This window comes from Plasmodium falciparum (genome assembly GCF_000002765.6).
Source record: "Plasmodium falciparum 3D7 genome assembly, chromosome: 11".
In the NCBI taxonomy this organism is placed as follows: Eukaryota; Apicomplexa; class Aconoidasida; order Haemosporida; family Plasmodiidae; genus Plasmodium; species Plasmodium falciparum.
In genome coordinates, this window is record NC_037282.1 from 1452501 (window position 1) to 1470000 (window position 17500).

The window sequence follows — 17500 nt, forward strand, 5'->3', positions numbered from 1 at the left end:
ACGGACAATATATTTTAATAAACAGCTTTAAAATTTTTTTAAAATCCTTTGTTACTCTTTTAAAAAATATTTAAATACATAAAAAAATTAATATATATAAATAATATATACATATAACATATTTTACATAAGTTTCATTTATGTTCAAATATAAAATTATTTTTACAAATATATTTATATAATTATAAAAAAACTAAAAAAATAAAGCTATTAATGAATAAAATATCACATATTTTTATTTATTATGTTTATAATTCTTTTCCATTAATAAATCTTTATATATACAGTCAATATTGAATATTTATAATTAATACGAAAATAATTTATTTTCTTATATCATTTTTTTTTTTTTTTTTTTGAATTTTACATGAAATATCATACTTCACAAAAAATACGAGCTAAAATGAATTTACATTTTTTTTATTTTTTCTTATAATTTATTTTATATATTTATAAAAAATCCTAATACGTTTTTTTTTTTTTTTTTTTTTTTTACCTATAAATTATATATTATATTATAAAATTATATATTGTGATTTTATTATTTTTAAATAAATAATATTTTTTCACATATAAGAAGAACAATATTAAAAGCTCAATATATATAATACGTATATTATATATAATAATATATATGTATATATTATATTATATATATATATTATATATATTATAATATATCATATTTATATTATATATTATAATATTTTATATATATTACAATATATATAGTTTTATATATAGTGAATAAAAAAATAATACCTTGGTAATTATACAGGAGTATATTATTATATATATAAATATAATAAGAAAGTTTCCACATATAATATATATTATAATTTTTTTTTTTTTTTTCTTATCTTAGACCTTGAAAATATATATACAAAAATTAAAACTTAAAAATAAAAAATAGAAGAATTAAATAAAAATTATATATATATATTATATATATATAATCATTTTTCCTAATATTTTATCTTATGGACATGAATAATAAAAAAACTTTGCAAATTATATATAAAATACAATTATAATTTTTATTTTATTGCATTCATATTATATTTCATTTTTATAAAATCTATTATGTTACCAAAAACAAAAAAAAAATAAAAAAATAGAATAGAATAAAATAAATAACCATGTTTGTATATTTATTCCTTTTTTATAAAAAGATTTAAAAGAAAAACGGGATAATTTGAAGTGATATGAAAAAATGAAGATTAAGCATTGCATTTAATATTATTTATAAAAAGTATACATGGTTATAATATTTTTAGATTTATAATATTCTTAAAATGTTATATATATATATATATATATATATGTATATGTTAAGTTTTTGTGTGTTTCTACAATTTGAATAAACTCGATATAAGTTTGAAGAACATTCTTTTTGTTCTTACGTTGAAAATAAATATTTATATATAATATATTATATTTTAGAATTTTTATTAATTTATGTTAATCTATATTTTAAAAGTTAAATATTCAAATCTGATGAAAATTTATTTAAAGCACATCATATATATTATAATTATATACTTTCAAACAAAATTCTTATAATTTATAATATATATATATATATATATATATATATATATATTATGTATATTTTTTTCCTTAATCCTTTTTATTTTAATTCACTTTGATGTTTTTCTCTTCTTCATTTTCATTTCTTGTTACAGCATAAAAGAGGAAAAAAAAAAAAAAATTATAATAAAACAATGAGAAAACAAACATATTTTTATATACCAAATTGTTATATTTTTTTTTTTTTTTTTTTTGTTCCCACCTTTAGGTGTATATAATTGTACATTTTGGAAATTATACACTATGTTACAAATTATTTTATTTCATTTTATATATATTAAAAATTATATTAATTTAAATATTTAGGAATTTTTTTTTTATTATATTTTTATTTTTTTTTTTATTTTTTTTTATTTTATTTTATATTTTATGTTTAACAATTTTGTAACTTTATAGCTCGAAAAAATTAGCATGCAAAAAAAAAAAAAAAAAAAATTGAAGTAACCTAAAAAAAATTGAAGTAACCTAAAAAAAATTACACAGGGCTTAAATAAGATCATTGAGATATATTCTGTTACATAATTTTCTTTTTTTTAAATAATGTTTTCCATTTTTTTTATATTTTTCCTTTTTTTATATAATTTCCAATTTTCCTACTTTCTACAATTTTAAATATATTCATATTATGGTAAAAAAAAATGGTATGAGTTCTTTATATTTGTTGTTATATTGAAGAAGAAAAAAAAGAAAAAAAAAAAAAAAAAAAAAAAAAAAATTGTAAAGCCAACATAAAATATATATATATAAAATTATACCCATGTGTTTTTATTTTTTATATAAATTTTTACTTTTGGACCATATATAATGTTTTATGGTTTAATAGAAAAAAAAAAAAAAAAAAAAGGAATTTCTATATTTTTAATTATATATAAAATATTGTGTATCATATATTATAAAATATTTATTAACATTTATATTATTAAGAAGTATTTTTGTAAACAATTTTTTTTTTATTATTTTTTTTCCCCATAAATATTTTAATATATGTAACAGCCAAATTGTTATATATATATGTATATATATATATATGGGAAAAAATTAATGTAACAAAAACAAAGCAAGGGTTTTGCATTTTTTTTTTTTTATTTTTTTCCTTTTTTTTTTTTTTTTTTACTTATTTCATATACATGAAAATTAAAATATATATATATATATATACATAGTATATTTATATGTTAATTTTACACATTTTTCATTAGGCTTAAATTGTTTTCATTATATTAAAATTTAAAAATATAATACACAACAAAGAAAACATTCCTACATATTTATTTATATACATAATCATTAAATACAACTTAATTAAATTCATTTCAAATTTAAATAATAATATTATGCGTAATAAAAATTATATAATATTAATGACTGTACTCATACGTATATTTATAATATATAGCTGTATATATATATATATATATATATATTTTACAACATTGGTTTTTTTTAATATATATAGATAAATGGAAAATAGAGAAATGTCCTTAATGTTTTATTAAATTATTATATACATTTTATTAAGTTTTCTTTTTTTTTTTTTTAAATGTGCTAATTTTTTATGTTCATTTTTCAAAGTAATATATGAGTTTTTAACAAAAATAGAAAAAATAGAAAAAAGAAAAAAGAAAAAAGAAGAAAAGATATGTATAAATATACATATGTATGATATATGGTAATAATTATTTTACATGTTCTACATATTTATTATTTTATTTTTTTATATAACTCTTTGATATCATGAACTCCAAAAAAAAAATTTTTTTTTTATTGTATAAGTTCCTCTTTCATCATACACATGAGGACATAAATTAATATTTAAACATATATTTGTATTCTTTTTTTTCTTTTTAAAATGTAGTCATTTATTTATTTTAAACACTTGTGTAATTAATTTTTATTTTTTTCTATATTTTCTGTATTTATATTTGTTATGTTTTTTTTTTTTTTTTTTTGAATATGTAAACATTTTTTTCTATAAGATTTCCTTCGTCTGTATTTTTTCTCTTTTTTTTTTTTTTTTTTTTTTTTTTTTTTTTGTTATTTTTTTTTTCTCTTTCCGTATAATGCTGAATATTATTTATGTGGTTTCCTTGATATTAATAAAATTTATCTTTTATAAGGAATGTAATAATAATAATAATTATTATTTAAGTAATATAGAATTATATAATTATAAACTAAGGAAGAGAAACAGGATTCTAAATAATAATATAAATGATAGGAAATCCTTTTTGTCTGATTTAGAACAAAATTACAAACCATTATTTGACATATATGAGTTATCAGCTAATTTTGAGAAAAGAAGAAAAGAGTTAGAGAAAAAAACAAAGGGAGAAGAAAATGAAATAGAAAAAAAAAAAGAAAATGATTTAGAAAAAAAAAAAGAAAATGAAATAGAAAAAAAAAAAGAAAATGATTTAGAAAAAGAATATAATGATGTCATAAATTTATTAGAATTAAGTTTAAGTTCTGAATATAAGGAACTAAATGCCGATGTAAGTAATAATGATAATTCTGGACATGAGGAAAATAATAAACACAAATTAAATAAAAAAAATTCTTCAAATTATAAAAATGATAAATCTCTTGATGAATTAATTAAAGGCGCAATACTTAAATTGAAACAGAATCCAAATATAAAAAATAAAAATATGTTGGATTATGATAAAATATTTAAAATAATTAAAGAAAAATTAATCAATAAGAATTTGGCTAGTAACAAAATAAAAGGGGGTGATAATGAAAAATTAAAAGAGGAAAAAAAACAAAGCGATATATCAACAAATGTAGAAGTCAAAAAAGATATCATAAATGATCAACTAAATAAAGGTATACCTACAAAGAAAGAAAATAAAGATGATATGATAAATAAAGAAAGTAATAAGGAGGATATTACTAATGAAGGAAAATCGAATTCTCTTAATAATTTGAATACATTAAATAATGATGGAAACATAATAACAAAAGTATATGACCACTATACTATAGTAACCAATTCTAACGATATATTAAATGATATTTCTATTGATGCCTCAGATATATCAAAAAATAGTATAGGAGGTATTAATATACCTTTTAATGAAAACGATAATAGTAGTTTTACTCATCAGAGATATATAGTACTATCAAACAATGGAGAAAAAAAATACAAAATAGTTTTAATGACAAAGAATCCTAAATTTATGGATATGGATGGTATATATGATGAAGAAGAAAAAAAAGAATCTCTTATTGAATTAAATCAAAAGGTAAACAAGGAGGAAAATACAAACCTTTATGATGGAACGGGGACATTATATTATGGTAAAAAATCCAAAAAGGAAAAAGAAAATACACAACAAAAAGGAGGAAATAATCCAAATGTAGACATAAACATACTCAACAATAATAATAATAATAATAATAATAATAATAGTAATAATAATAGTAATAGTATGAATGACGAAGAAATCAATTATAATAATAATAATAATAATAAAGAATCACCAAGTATGTTCAGACGTTTTATAAACTTTTTAAGTTTCTCAGGTAATGAAAATGAAACAGAAGATACTTTAATTTATCATAATAAAAATGATAATTCCTACAAAAATAAAAAAGAAGGAACTGGTAAAAATAATGATAATAATGATCCTAATAATAATAATAATAAAAAAATTTTGTTAAATGTTGATAAACTTGTAGATCAATATCTATTAAACTTAAAAAATAATCACACATCGAAACAGGAATTGATACTTGTACTTAAAGGAGAATTAGATCTTCATTCGAAAAATATGAAAAATGTTATAAATAATGCAAAGAAAAATTTAGAAAAATATTTTAAAGAACATTTTAAGGAATTCGATAAAATATCATATGATATATCAACACCCATTAATTTTCTTTGTATTTTTATACCAACTCTTTTTGATATGAATAATATGGATTTACTTAAACAAGCACTATTAATATTACATAATGATCTACACGAATATGTTGAAAATTGGAGTTTTTCTAGTACATACCATACATACGAAGCGGATTATATAAAGGAACAAGATTCTGTGTATGATAGATCTCCAAAGAAAAAATATATAAAAGCGAGTAAAAAATTATATAACAACAAATATTCTTTTTTAAATAAATTCTTAAATATTGAACCACTTATATTATTTGCTAAAAAGTTAAATTCAAAACGTTCAAATATTGAGAAAGAAATTTTAAATTTTTTACCTAAGGAATTAAGAGATTATTCCACATGGAATTTGTCAATTATTAGAGTGTTCAATGCGTGGTTTCTGGCTGGATATGGGAATAAGAATGTAAAGGTATGTGTTGTTGATTCAGGGGCAGATATAAATCATGTTGATTTAAATGGTAATTTATATATACCAGAATATAATGAAAAATATGAAATGACTCAAGATTTTTATAACTTCATGGTAAAAAATCCTACAGATGCTTCAGGTCATGGTACACATGTCACTGGTATTATAGGAGGTGTAGCTAATGATTTAGGTGTAGTAGGTGTAGCTCCTAATATTACATTAATATCATTAAGATTTATTGATGGAAAAAAATATGGTGGAAGTTTTCATGCTATTAAGGCTTTAAATGTATGTATATTAAATAAAGCACCAATTATAAATGCTAGTTGGGGCTCTAGTCATTTTGACGTTAATTTACATCTAGCTGTGGAGAGATTAAAATATACATTAAATGGAAAGGGGAGTGTGTTAATAGCAGCATCCGGAAATAAAAGTAACGATAATGATATTTCACCTTTATACCCTGCAACATTTACATTTCCTCATGTTTATAGGTAATACAGAATATGTATAAAATATATGCAAGTTGGAAATGAATTAATATGTATATATGGATATATATATGTATATATATGTATATATATATATATGTTTATTTTTTTTATTTTTTATTTTTTATTTTTATTCTTTTTTGTAGTGTGGCCTCCATTAGCAGAAATTTTGAAATTTCTCCGTTCTCAAATTATGGACACAAGAGTGTGCACATTTTAGCCCCAGGTCATCACATATATTCTACTATTCCAAATAACTCATACAAGATCTTTACAGGTACTTCTATGGCTGCTCCTCATGTATGTGGTGTGAGTGCTTTGGTATATTCCGTTTGTTATAACCAAGGTTTTATTCCTCAAGCGGAAGAGGTGTTAGATATATTAACAAGGACATCTATAAAAATAATTTCTACAAAGAAAAGAACCATAAATGACAGTTTAGTTAATGCAGAAGGAGCAGTTTTGACTACTTTATTAGGAGGACTATGGATGCAAATGGATTGTTATTTTGTTAAATTTAATTTAGAAAAAGGCAAGAAAAAGCATATTCCTGTTGTTTTCTCGGCTTACAAGAAAGGAGTATATGAAACAGATATCGTTATAGCTATTATACCTATTGATGGGAAATCCAAAATATATGGAGAAATTCATATTCCTATAAAAATTGTAACCGATGTAAATATTCCCAATTTCCAAGAATCTCCACGAAGAGGAAAAAATTATACTATAGATTCTAATGAAGCACAACATGATGAAGTCCTTTCTTATATCTGTGAAAATGCCTTATATAATTTGTATGAATATGATAGTCATTATTTGTTGGCTTCTGTCATATTATTTTTTCTAGCATTATTATCCATATTTGTTGGAATGATATATATGAAGTCGCGTAAACATAGTGATAAGAAATGTTCTAAAAATCTTATCAAAAGTAATTATATACCAGAAATGGATGATGGTATGGAAGAAACACAACAACTGCAACAAGAAAGAAGACAATATTTCAGAGAATTATTTGGAGAAAATTTGGAAAAGAATTACGATCAGCATTTTGTACAAGATTTTGGTCAAGATTTTAGACAAGATTTCAAGCTGGGTTCAACACCAGACTTAAAACAATATTCTGATATAGATTTACAAAATAAGATACAGCAACCGGAAAGGAAAACCGTAAAGATAATTATTAATAACTTTGAAGATAGAAAGAAAGAGACCAAAAGAAGACTACTCAAGGGATTAAATTATGATGGAGAAAATGCAAAGAAACATGATTTCACGAATGAAAGTATTAGCAATAGTAGGAAAAATTTTAAATTCTCAAACAATACAGAAATGAAAAAAAATACTATAAAAAGTGAGGACGTCAAAATAGCATCTGACGATAATGTTAATAAAGCAATGAATCAACTTGATGATATGTTTATGAAATGATATATAAAAAATATATAACACTTTCAGTTTTATACACCTTTTTGGAATATATATATATATATATTTTCATATTTATTTATTAGTAAATAATAAAAATTAACCCTTTTATTTTTTTAAATATTTTCTTTGTTATAAAAATATCATATATATTTTTTTAATTTTTATGTAGCCTATTTATTATATATATATATATATATATAATATATATATATATATATATATATATTTATGTATATTTTATTTTTTAATAGTACTCATTTTTTATGTGAAAACACATTATCCTCTTTTTTCTGTTTTTCATTTTATTTTATTTTATTTATTTATTCATTTTTTTTTTTTGGTATACATAATAGCTTTTATTAGTTCCATAAATATGTTAAAAAAAAAAAAATTTAAAACAAGTGACATTTAAACTTGATTTATTTTTTAACCTTTCAAAAATTAAATTTATATTATTTTAAATATATCAAGGAACTATAATAATATATGAGAAAATTTCCAAATACTGATAAAAAAAAAATATTACGAAAAATATTGTTTCTAATTTTTTTTTACAAAAATAAAAAAAAAATAAGATTATATATATATATATATATATAATATAGTATATTTTATATATTAATTTTTAATTTCTATTAAATAAAGATATATATTATAACTATATAATTATATAAGATATATATATTTATATTTTAATAAAAATAAATATTAAATAAAATATCTTCTTAAAGTTAATATTATATATATATGATTTTATATATAATTATTTACATAATTATTATTATCGAGTTTTATATTTAATTTATGTTAAGATAAAAAAAAAAAAAAAAATATATATAACTTTTTATAAAAGTTTTAATTTTTATAGTTATTTCTATATGATTTCATTTCATTTTCTTTTCTTTTCTTTTCTTTTTTTTTTTTTTTTTTCTTTTATTATTACAAAATAATATATATAAAAAATTGATGATTTAAAATTGTTAAGGGTGCACTGTACAAACCTTTAGTGCAAGGGTAAGGCAACGCGCGAAAGGTTATAAGAAGCAAGCTTCAAATTATCCTTTCCCCTATCAAAAATTTTTGTGAAATTGATAAGGCCTCTATTGAGACCATATCAGCTATCACGCTGATAAGAACAGGTACTACAAATTGATCTTAGCCAAGAGGCCGAGAAGGGTGAACTTTAGGAATATATATTTTTCACTATGTATATATTTCCCTACCAAAAGTGTACTTATACATATTTTTATCAAAATTGAAGGGGGAATAAAAAAAAAAAAAATAAAAATAAATAAATAAATAAATAAAATAAAATAATTATATATATATATAAATAAATAAATATATATATATATATATATATAATTAATTAAAATTACAAAATTATAAAAATATAATATTTAAATAAAATTATAAAATTTAAATTAAAATATTACTGAATACCTTTAGAGTGTTTAGATATATATTTTAATATAATAAATGATTATTTTTATTCTTAATTATAAAAGATAATGGCAAAAGGGAGAAAAATTAAATAATGTAAAAAATAAAGGAAAGATAAGAAATTATAAAAATAGGGTATCTATATATATATATATATATATATATGTATATATTATATATTTTATTTATAAAATATTCCTTATATTGTTATGTTTTCTCTAAAGAATAAGAACATACTGGGAAAAGAAAAAAATGAATGAATAAATAAATAAATGAGTTTTATTAAAAAGGGACAAAAAAAAAAAAAAATAAAAATAATAAAAAGAACAAACCATAGCATTATATATATAAGTCCTAAATTTACATATTCCTATATAAAATTATATTAATATTTATATAAATAGTATGATAGGTATAAAATCTTTAAGAAATTTCATTTTAAAAAATATCAAGGAAAATATTAATAAAGGATTTTTTATTCAATACATACATAATTATTCTACACAAAATGAAATAAGTAAAAAATATAAAAATGATTATATTTTATCCTTAGATGAAGCATTATATTTATCTAAAGAGTTGGGAATTAAGACAACTACAGAGATCCAAAGAATTATTATGAGGTCCCCACCATTTTCTCCAGATACAAGTCCGTTCGTTATTGAAAATTTTTTTTCTAGTGAACGACAAGAAAATGATTTAGAAGAATTTTCAGAAATTGATAAAAAAATTATGGAATTAGAAACGACAAAAAAAGAAAAAGAGGAAGATAAAAAAAACCAAGGTGATTTTTGTTCTAATAATATAAAAATCAGTGAATGTGAAAATAATTATAATGATTCTATAATAAATAAAATATTAATAGATAATTTTAATAAGAAAAGAGTAAAAACCTTTTGGCATGATAATAATGAATGGTTAGAGGAATCTGAAGGTATTGGGACAAATAAAAGATCATGTGCATATGTATATATAAAAAGAGGTTCTGGAATTATTAAAATAAATGATAAAGAAGATTTATATATACGGTGGCCTTATTTCTATAACAGAATGGATGTGTTAGAACCATTTTATATTACAAATACAGCTTGCGTATTTGATGTTTTTATAAAATTAAAAGGAGGAGGAATAAGTGGACAATCAAAAGCAGCAAGATTAGCTGTAGGAAGAGCATTATTAAATGCATGTCCACATATATATAATGAACTAAAACAACATGATATTTTATATGAGGATATGAGACAGAAATTTCCTAAAATGCCTGGAAGGAAAAAATCAAGAGCCATGAAGCAATGGTCCAAAAGATGAAAAAATATATATATATATATATGTAATATTTTTTTTTTAATATGTATTTTTTTTTTTTTTTTTTTTTTTTTTTTTATGTTAATTTTTTTTGTATTATGTTTTTATATGATATAACCAAAAATATAAATATTTTAAAATAAGAACATTTTTTTTTGAAAAAAATTAAAATTAAAAAAATTTTGAAATATAAAAAAAAAAAAATAACTAAATGAATAATGTTTATATTATTTAGTAATAAAATATATTAATTATATATATGTATATATTATATAAACCTGTTATAGGATATGAATCTATGTATAATTGGTTTTATGAAATTTTTTTAATAAGCAAACGATTATATATAGAAATAATATTGAAAAGTGCATATTTTTGTTGATATAATAATATATGAATACTGATAAAATTATTTTAGGTATGTATATAAATATATTTAAAAAAAAAAAAAATAAATAAATAAATACAACAGAGATTTATATATAACTAGGATATTTATAAACTTGATGAATTAAATAAAATAGAATAATAAAATATAAAAAAAGATACAAAATGAAAAACAAAAAAGACATCATCGTTGAGGATTAGTATGCACATATATATATATATATATATATATTATAATTGTAAATAATTGGAAAAATAAATAAATAATTTTTTTAATCAAATTTAATTTTTTTTTTAATACGATTCATAGTTACCAAATAAATTAATTATATTTACATTATTATTATTTTTTTATTTTATATGATGTACCTACCTTTAGATACAACTAAATTTGTTTTTTCCTTCTTTGGCATTTTAAAATTTATAGTAAACTTCTTTCTTGTATCATCTGAAACTTCATCATTTTTTAATAAATTTTTCAATTTTGCACTAGACTTTTCTAATTGTTCCTTTGTTGCTGTGTATATATCTTTTTTATATCCCTTTTTAATTTTTTCTGATTTCATAATATTTAGTAATTCATTTTCATTTGTTTTCCAATATTTGCCTAATTCAACATCTATGGCATTATAAATATATGGGCATTTAAATAACTCATGTATAAACTGAGCATATATATGTAAACTACTTAATGGGACTCCACAATTTTTAGGATGTTTAACTTTTCTTACATTAGCTGGTAAAATAATATCAGGTATATAACCACATAACAATTCTTTCTTTTTAAATTCTGGTAAATTTTTATCAAATATACATTTATTTTGCATATAATATTTATATATACTATTATCTTGTAATTGATTTTCTTCTATAATATTTAATATAAATTTTTTATCTTCATAACTTAGTTTTTTTCCACATTGTCTTTCTAATATTTTTTCTTCATTCCTTTTTTTTTGTTTTTCTTCTTTATTTTTTTCTTTTTGAGGGGATTTATTTTTTAATTGAAGTTTGTTTAAAAAATATGCATCGTCAAAACCGTAAAACTTACGATAAATATCTTCTTCTTTATTCATTTCCAATTTTTTTCCATAAAAATAATTTTTCCCACCTTCATCTTTCCTTTTAATTTCATAAGGTTTTTTAAAAAAATGTTCATAATCTTTAACAGCTAATTGTTCTATATAATCTTCATAAAACATTACTTCTCCATCATATATTCTTTGTCTTAAGGACTTTTTTTCACTTTTATAAATATTATCTGTTTTTTTTTTTTTTATATCTTCATTTTCTTTTTCGTTTATCATAGGAAATAATATTTCAATATTTCCATCATAATTATTTATATTATTTTGTTCATCGTCGTCATCATATTCTTCTTCAATTTCATTAATTTCTTTTTCATATATTAACTCTGTTTTTAATTCATCAAAATTAGTTATTTTGGAATATCTTGGATATGTATAAGTACTTACTGGTAATTTATTGAATGATTTAACATTATATTTTTCTTTATATTTTTTATACAGTTCACTATAATTTATAAAATTATGATTTTTATCAAAATTTTGGTTTTTTATTAGGTCCAAATTATGTGATTTCATTTTTTTTTTTTTTTTTTTTTATCTTTAATTTTGGTTCAATTTGTTGGTACTATTTGACAGTTGTCTAGCTTTTCCGATTTTTTTTTTTTTTTTTTTTTTTTTAGCTGTATATAGAAAAATAAAATTATAGTAAAAAAAAATTTACATAATAATAAATAAATTATAAGAAATAAAAATATATAGTTGTTTTTAATTAGTTCAATTATATATCAATACATTTTCCTACCATATATTATTATCAATATCCTTCTTGTGGTAGTGAAATTTTAAAAAAAAATCAATTTGTGTGACACTTATAATTTGTTTATTTATTTCATTTGTATCTAATAATTATATATATATGTATGAATTATGACTAATAATGATATATAATTACAAAACAAAAACAACAAAAAAAATTATAAACATAAAAAATAAACAAAGTATATATATATATATATATATATATTTAATTATTACTGTGAATTAAATACAATTCTTAATAAATTCAAAAATATACAGAAAAATAAAAAACATACAAAATATCAACTTCATAGAAAAAAGAAGAAAAAAAAATATATATTTTTACAACGTGTATGATGCATCTCGTGCATTTTAGTATATACATTTGCACACATTATTTTTTAACATTGTATTGATGTATACATATATATATATATATATATTATCTTGTTTATGTTTCTTTTTAGGTCGCATATTTTTTAATTTTAATTATTTTGATAAAACATAAAAATAGTTATGCAAACATACGTTTAACAATGATACATATGTATAACAATTGTTTTTTTTTTTTTTTTTTTTTATTATACATATGAATACATAAAATTAATTTATATTATATTATATTATATTATATTATATTATATTATATTTTTATGTTATTTTTGTGTGTTTTTATATTAACAAAATTAATTAAAAAAAAAAGGAAAAAAAAAAAAAAAACATAAATATATATAAATAATAAATACACAAATCAGTATAATATATTAATTTTTATACTAAAATGTTAATAATGTATAAAAAAAGGTAACGTTTAAGTTTGTTACTTTAAAAAAATAAAATTACACACATATATAAATATATATATATATATATATATATATATTTATATATTTATAATAAGATGTATGATTGCTCGTTAATCATTTTTTTTGTCGTGAGAGTCTACAACATTTTGTTCCTGTGTCAATTCCCTTAATTGGTCATTTTGTTTTGCATTATTGTTGTTGTCTATTTTTTCATTTTGTGTAAGTGTCTCATTTCTATTTTTATCTACTTTGTATATACATCTTTGATAAATATAACACAAGAAAATTATATCATCACGAAAACAAGAGAGTTTATGCATCCATGGCATATCGATTAAAAAGAAAGCTACATCATCAATAAATGTGTTTAATGATTTGTATATTAATGCTTTCCATGGTAAATGTTCAACAGATTTTAATTTATAATTAATATAAAGTTGAGGTGTCATCATAATAAAGCCAAAGGTATAAACAGTTCCTGCTAATACTGAAATAATATAAGAATACCAAGATTTGTATTTAAAATAAAATAAAGCATATATAGCATATCCTATAAGGCATGGTATTAATAAAATACCTACATATTTTATTGCAATTTTATCATATTTTTTGGTCATCGATTCTGTATAATTTTTTTTATCTTTAAATATAATAAATGGGTATTTTTTACTAAAGGATACATGTACAGCTTTGGTTACTTTCCAAGCTGATAATGCAACTCCTATAAACATTTCAAATAATAACAACCATGATGTTTTTTCTGAATCATATAAATATAAGGCTAATATAATATCACAAACAAATGCTGTTATAACACTTAATGCTGATAACCCTTCCATAGATTCATTTTTATACCAAAATTGCATATCATTTTTGAATGCGAAAAATGAGAATATGGAATGAAGTAATATAAAAATAGCTGAAAATATTAACATATAAATATTGGTAGTCATTAATATTTTCTTCATCATATGTACTTCTTTATTTGCGGTAATATTTGTTATATTTTGAATTGAAAAAATTTTATTATTATTATTATTATTATTATTATTACTATTATTTGTAGTAGTTGTACTTGTTGTAGTAGCAGCTGATGCTGCAGTTTCATTCATCATATTAAGTGAATAACTTATTTGTTTTATAAACATAAAATATATAAAACTACATGTTCCATAATTTATTTCTATATGTAACTTTTTATTTTCATCCATATTTTGTTCTGTTATATATAAATGTATATCATTTTGTTTTTTTGTTAACATATATGGATCATATGTACATATATAATTAACTCGTTTATCTTTTGATTTTAAAAAATTATCATCTAGTACATAATAATCTTTTTCTATTAACCAGAAATCAGATAAAAAGATTGGTGGTGTATATGTATTTGAAGTTAAATTAACTTTCCAATTCTTAAAATAAGGCATTTTAAATTCTTTTACCATATGTTTTCCATCATCATATATAATATTAATATCAATTCTTCTTTTAATGTGATATAATTGTTCATTTCTTTTTTTCTTTTTTTGTTCTTCTATATTTTTTCTTTTTATATTATTACTTGGATCCATTAAATTATATTTCTCTTCTTCTTCTGATTCAAATGGTACCATTTTTACGGTAAGTGGAATATTTTCAACTAAAACTTTATCTTTAAATTCATATTTCAATGTTGTATTTTTGATTAATGGATAATTTCTTTTTTTATAAAAATGAATAGGAACAAGTACAACACTTAAATACTTTTCATCTTTCCAACTATCATTTAAATTAAAAGTATAATTTAATTTTTCATAAGAACTAAATGTTTTATGGTTATATAATTCTTTTTCTCTTATATTAATTAATTTACTATTGTTTTTCAAGTATTCAAAATCTAATGATTGATTATTACTTAAAAAAATATATATATCAAATATATCACCTTTCTCAAAACTATTTTTTAAAACAACATTAGTTCTATCCATTATTCCAGACTTAGACATCATATTGTTTTTCCCACCCGATAAAAAATACATTACCATATGCATAATTAACATCTGTACAATAATGGATATTATCTTTTGAAAAAATGGTACTCTCTGATTTTCATTTGTATGATTATTGTTATTGTTGTTGCTTGTAATATTACTCCCTGCGTTTGCAGGCAGCTGAGGAGAACTTAATGATAACCCCATATTGTCTTTTTATTTACTAAAAAAATAAAAAATATATAAATAATTAATACATGTAAATATATATATATATATATATATATATATATATATATATGTATTCTTGATAATATATATATATAAATATTTATATAATAAGAACACAATTTCTGTATTTTTTATTTTGGATCATTCACAAAATTTTTATATTCAATTTTATAATTCTTCAGCAAAAAGAATTTAAACATATATTAAATTTATATAATATTAGTTTGTTTGTTTGTTTTTTTATAAATTGTTCACTTTTGCTATTTATCTATTTATAATATTATATATAATATAATCACCACTGAAAAGGTTATATAAATGTATATAATATATATTATATATATTATATATTCATAAATATTTATATTATATATAATATTGTTTTAAATTCTGAATACTATAATATTTTATTATATAAATAATATGTTTATTTTATTTTTGTAAAAACTCTTCAATTTAATATATTTACGTCATATTGAGAAAAGTAGATAAAAATAATAATTCTTTTGCTTTGCTTTGATTTGATTTGATTTTTAATTTTAATTTAATTTAATTTAATTTTTTTTTTTTTTTTTTTTCAATTCTCAATAAATTATTATAAAAAAATGAATTCTTCATATAAAATGTTGTTTAAATAGAACATAAAAAAATATTGAGGGACAAAATATTTTTTAATTTTTAAAAACAAGTTATATTTTTTTACAATTTTGTATGTAATATTTAATTTTTATAAATATTCTTGGGTACTTAAGATGATATGTAATAATTATACATATTCATTATTATTGTTCTTTCTATATATATAATATATATATATATATAAATAATATATATTATATATTATTATTATTATATATTGAAGAAAATATTAATGTACATATTATATATATATATATAATTACATTGCATATATAATTTATATGGATATAATGATAATTTATTATATATGAATATAAATATTTTATAATATATACATAAAAAAATATTTTATTATATTTTTAAGTATTTATAATTTTATATAATTAATATATATATCTATACTATAAAATAATATCCTATAAATGTAAAAAAAATAATTTAATTCTTCTTTTAATGTTTTATTAAAACAAAAAAATGAAAAGAGAAAAATTAAAAAAAAAAATATATAGTATAGATTAATTATTGCAAAAAAATTAATAAAATGAATGTATTATTTTAAAAAAAAGAAAAATAATAACATATATTTATAATATAATAATGTGTATAAAATAAATAAAAAAAAGAAAAAGAAAAGAAATGAAATGAAAAGAGCTTAATTATTTATTTTGGGAATATATATTATACCTAAATTTTTTGTAGTCTTCTTTTATATTATACATATATATTATATAATATATATATATTTATATTAATTGGAAAAGATTAAAAAAAAAAAAACAAAAAAAAAAAAAAACCTTAATATTTATATAATAATTAGCATGTTTTAAAATAAAACATATAAATAATGAATTCTTTAAAATTTGTGAATAAATTATTGAAAAGTAAAAATATCTCGCACCTTTATTTGTATATTTTTATATAAACTTAAAAAAAAAAAAAAAAAAAAAAAAAAAAAATATAATAAATTAGTTCATTATAATTTAAAGTTTTTTTTTTTCCTTCGGTCTTATATGATATATATAAAATGTATTTATGATATTTTAAAAAAAAAGAAAACAATGGTACAAATAT

The 17500-nt window shown here is 18.5% G+C and overlaps 4 protein-coding genes and 1 non-coding gene across 5 annotated transcripts; 2 read left to right on the top strand and 3 right to left on the bottom strand.

Annotated features, from left to right (window-relative positions):
- Positions 1–3650: 3650 nt before the first annotated feature.
- Positions 3651–7819, top strand: PF3D7_1136900 (subtilisin-like protease 2; the record flags this gene model as incomplete). Its single annotated transcript, XM_001348015.1, has 2 exons — positions 3651–6391; positions 6535–7819. The coding sequence occupies 2 exons, from the start codon at positions 3651–3653 to the stop codon at positions 7817–7819; spliced, it is 4026 nt and encodes a 1341-aa protein (XP_001348051.1).
- A 981-nt stretch (positions 7820–8800) lies between these two features.
- On the bottom strand, positions 8801–8998 carry PF3D7_1137000. Its single transcript, XR_002966647.1, has one exon. It is a non-coding gene; the product is annotated as a U2 spliceosomal RNA (small nuclear RNA).
- Positions 8999–9667: 669 nt separating this feature from the next.
- PF3D7_1137100 (mitochondrial ribosomal protein S9 precursor, putative) lies at positions 9668–10570 on the top strand (the record flags this gene model as incomplete). The annotated part of the gene is made up of 1 exon (XM_001348016.1): positions 9668–10570. One exon carries the CDS (start codon positions 9668–9670, stop codon positions 10568–10570), a length of 903 nt encoding a protein of 300 aa, XP_001348052.1.
- A 740-nt stretch (positions 10571–11310) lies between these two features.
- PF3D7_1137200 (apical exonemal protein) lies at positions 11311–12558 on the bottom strand (the record flags this gene model as incomplete). Its single annotated transcript, XM_001348017.1, has 1 exon — positions 11311–12558. One exon carries the CDS (start codon positions 12556–12558, stop codon positions 11311–11313), a length of 1248 nt encoding a protein of 415 aa, XP_001348053.1.
- Positions 12559–13696: 1138 nt separating this feature from the next.
- PF3D7_1137300 (CLPTM1 domain-containing protein, putative) lies at positions 13697–15766 on the bottom strand (the record flags this gene model as incomplete). Its single annotated transcript, XM_001348018.1, has 1 exon — positions 13697–15766. One exon carries the CDS (start codon positions 15764–15766, stop codon positions 13697–13699), a length of 2070 nt encoding a protein of 689 aa, XP_001348054.1.
- Positions 15767–17500: the final 1734 nt, after the last annotated feature.